The following is a 4,102-nucleotide window of genomic DNA, read 5'->3' on the forward strand; positions in this document are numbered from 1 at the left end:
AAATAAATATCTCATTAACCTTCAAGTACAACTACAAAGTTATAAATAAATATCTCATTAACCTTCAAGTACATCTACAAAGTTATAAATAAATATCTCATTAACCTTCAAGTACATCTACAAAGCTATAATTAAATATACCCCTGAACCTTCAAGTACATCTACAATGCTATAAATAAATATCTCATTAACCTTCAAGTACATCTACAAAGTTATAAATAAATATCTTATTAACCTTCAAGTACATCTACAAAGTTATAATTAAATATCTTATTAACCTTCAAGTACATCTACAAATCTATAAATTAATATGTTATTAACCTTCAAGTACATCTACAAAGTTATAATTAAATATACCCCTATGTAACTATCACGGGATAGTTACATCGTGTCATACTTTGCCATGTGTATAGAGAGCTACCTTGCAACTACACCATGGAGCATGTGTTTTTTGTTTGTTTATTGTTAAGTACAAAGCTTCACGGGATAGTTACATCATGTCATACTTTGCCATGTGTATAGAGGGCTACCATGCAACTACACCATGGAGCATGCATTTGTTTTTTGTTTATTGTTAAGTACAAAGCTACAGAATTGTCTATCCGTACTCTGCCTAACATGGGTATTGAGACCCAGTTTTCTATATTATAAGCCCTGAAACCCATCACTGAACCACCTAGAGCCCATCAAGCAAAGATATTTCTGCATTTTGGTGGCCTTTTTGTGACTGGTCAGCTACACAGAACATGCATTTGGAATGCAGTTTTAGTGCTCTTAGACCACATTATTTTTAATCTTTGAGAAGAGTACTTTGTGTCCTAGTCTGAAATGGCTAAGACTTGCCGTAAAAGTCCTGTCCTGATTTCACTATGTTACCGAGTAGATCATTGGCCATACAAACTAATGTCTTCCATTTTATCTGTAATGAATAAATCTGTATACCTATCCTTCCACATATTAGGTCCACGAATCTCTAATTTTTGTGGAAATCAAGTACCAAAGTGCTTCGTTTATCCCTGAATTACGATGCTGTTTTTTTTCGTAGCACTATCAGTCATTATCATTTCTGTTGCTATCAAGATAGTGGATATATAACTATTTCATCAAAATAAAATTACTAAAGTTTACTATGTTCCATCCACGTCATTAAACACATCCAATATTTGAGACATTTTTTTCGTAAAGGTCCTAAGTTGATAATATGGAAATTCTCGTAGAAACGAAATAAATAAACTTTACATACAAACTTTTACACATGTATATTTTTATACACCTTTGCAGTTGATCAAAATTACATGCATTAAAATGTAATTTCCTTCGAATTTTTCTCCAACAATAAATTGTTACCTACATAATGTATATAATTTAAAAACTTTGTGTCTGTTACAAACTGATGCAGAAAGAGTATGTGTTCATTTCCGATTTATGTTTAAAGTGATATAAAAGCTATCTGTGCATAGCTGTTGCTGTCCCTAATTTTCAACTGCTAGACTACAGATAAGACAACTAGCCAACTCTCCGGCTATTCTTCTCTGATCAAACAGTGAGATTTGGAAGACACACTTATACTGTCTTCAAAGTGTGGAGCATATTTCTATGGCAACAAGATGATATCATGAACTATCAGAATCACAACTCAAGGTATGCTAATCACTGGGACACACCTGATTTCAAGTGTATGTGATTTTTTTTACATAAATGAAACACTTACCGGAGATTTTGAACTTATCTAACACTAAAATAATCCTGTAAAATGAAGGTAACATCATGATGTTACATACATTCTGTTCTACTTGTGATTACAGTATTCACTAACTCAATTGAAACTCACCTTAATTTTACTTAAAGTGTGGACATCTGTGATAAACTCTAAAGCATCGTGTAAGTTCTGCCTCATACACTCACTGGCAGCAGTTGAGTACTGGAAAAACATTAACAACACAAAAAATCATGTGAAAACTAGTACAAAACATTGACAACACTTCAGCAATTACATAATAACCTCTACCAAAAGAGATGCTAAAATTCTACAGTGTTAATTACAATTAATAATGAATAGTGTTAATTACAAGTGTCACAGGCAAACTACAAAAAAGTTCTATGCTCACTCTGCCCCAGATCATCAGTTAGGCAGTTTATTATGGCCATTAGCCCAAGATGAAGTTGGCCCTGTTTGGTGATATTACCAAGAGACAAAGCAGAATTAGGCTTAAGTAAAACTTCATATACCATGCCTCGTCACATTTGGGTAAAACCACCACACAAAATTTAGAAAAATAAATTTTACTTATTCTACAGATATCTTAATCATAATTCATGAAAAATCAGAAGTAAAAAAATATATATATATAAATAAACAATTTTTTAATCTCAATAATTACTAAGAATGTAATTCAACTGAAATTTATAAACATTCAGACTAATTCCACAACTTTAAATTTCCTTTCATTCTCTAAACAAACTGCTTTCAAATCAAACCATTATTTTTTATTTTGTTTACAATATTATTTAAGTACAGCAGATTACATTTTCCAATGTGTTAAATAACTCACCAAACTGGGTATTTCTGAAGGATGGACAAAGTCTCCTAACATAACTGATGACCCCAGTGACCCACCAACATCTTGTAGAACAAACTAAGGAAAACAAAAATCATAGTGAATTATTCTCATTAAACAAGAATGATAAATATCAAAGATAACTTCCACTGATTGTAAATACAGTTGTTTAAGTTTCTTACCTGTACTGGACAACTTCCACTGAATGTAAACACAGTTGTTTAAATTTCTTACCTGTACTGGACAACTTTCACTGAATGTATACACACTTGTTTAAGTTTCTTACCTGTACTGGACAGCTTCCACTGAATGTAAATACAGTTGTTTAAGTTTCTTACCTGTACTGGACAGCTTCCACTGAATGTAAACACAGTTGTTTAAGTTTCTTACCTGTACTGGACAGCTTCCACTGAATGTAAATACAGTTGTTTAAGTTTCTTACCTGTACTGGACAACTCCCACTGAATGTAAACACACTTGTTTAAGTTTCTTACCTGTACTGGACAGCTTCCACTGATTGTAAATACAGTTGTTTAAGTTTCTTACCTGTACTGGACAGCTTCCACTGAATGTAAATACAGTTGTTTAAGTTTCTTACCTGTACTGGACAGCTTCCACTGAATGTAAACACAGTTGTTCAAGTTTCTTACCTGTACTGGACAGCTTCCACTGAATGTAAATACAGTTGTTTAAGTTTCTTACTTGTACTGGCCAACCTCCACTGAATGTAAATACAGTTGTTTAAGTTTCTTACCTGTACTGGACAGCTTCCACTGATTGTAAATACAGTTGTTTAAGTTTCTTACCTGTACTGGACAGCTTCCACTGATTGTAAATACAGTTGTTTAAGTTTCTTACCTGTACTGGCCAACCTCCACTGAATGTAAACACAGTTGTTTAAGTTTCTTACCTGTAATGGACAAGTTCCACTGAATGTAAACATGGTTGTTTAAGTTTCTTACCTGTAATGGACAAGTTCCACTGAATGTAAACATGGTTGTTTAAGTTTTTTACCTGTACTGGACAGCTTCCACTGAATGTAAATACAGTTGTTTAAGTTTCTTACTTGTACTGGCCAGCTTCCACTGAATGTAAATACAGTTGTTTAAGTTTCTTACCTGTACTGGCCAACCTCCACTGAATGTAAATACAGTTGTTTAAGTTTCTTACCTGTACTGGACAGCTTCCACTGAATGTAAATACAGTTGTTTAAGTTTCTTACCTGTACTGGACAGCTTCCACTGAATGTAAATACAGTTGTTTAAGTTTCTTACCTGTACTGGACAGCTTCCACTGATTGTAAATACAGTTGTTTAAGTTTCTTACCTGTACTGGACAACTTTCACTGAATGTATACACACTTGTTAAAATTTCTTACCTGTACTGGACAACTTTCACTGAATGTATACACACTTTTTTAAGTTTCTTACCTGTACTGGACAGCTTCCACTGAATGTAAATACAGTTGTTTAAGTTTCTTACCTGTACTGGACAGCTTCCACTGAATGTAAATACAGTTGTTTAAGTTTCTTACCTGTACTGGA

General features: G+C 33.2%; 1 protein-coding gene across 1 annotated transcript in view; it reads right to left on the reverse strand.

Annotated features, from left to right (window-relative positions):
• Window positions 1-4,102, reverse strand: part of LOC106476584 (protein unc-79 homolog) — a gene marked incomplete at its 3' end in the record, with an annotated part of 13,611 nt that overhangs the window by 8,341 nt on the left and 1,168 nt on the right. The window contains exons 2-3 of the mRNA XM_022380401.1: window positions 2,553-2,636; window positions 1,832-1,921 (exon numbers count right to left, since the gene is read on the reverse strand). Of these exons, the coding sequence (XP_022236109.1) occupies window positions 1,832-1,921; window positions 2,553-2,636 (174 nt within the window). The remainder of the gene's footprint in view (window positions 1-1,831; window positions 1,922-2,552; window positions 2,637-4,102) is intronic.

This window comes from Limulus polyphemus, unplaced genomic scaffold, assembly GCF_000517525.1.
Source record: "Limulus polyphemus unplaced genomic scaffold, Limulus_polyphemus-2.1.2 Scaffold10953, whole genome shotgun sequence".
In the NCBI taxonomy this organism is placed as follows: Eukaryota; Metazoa; Arthropoda; class Merostomata; order Xiphosura; family Limulidae; genus Limulus; species Limulus polyphemus.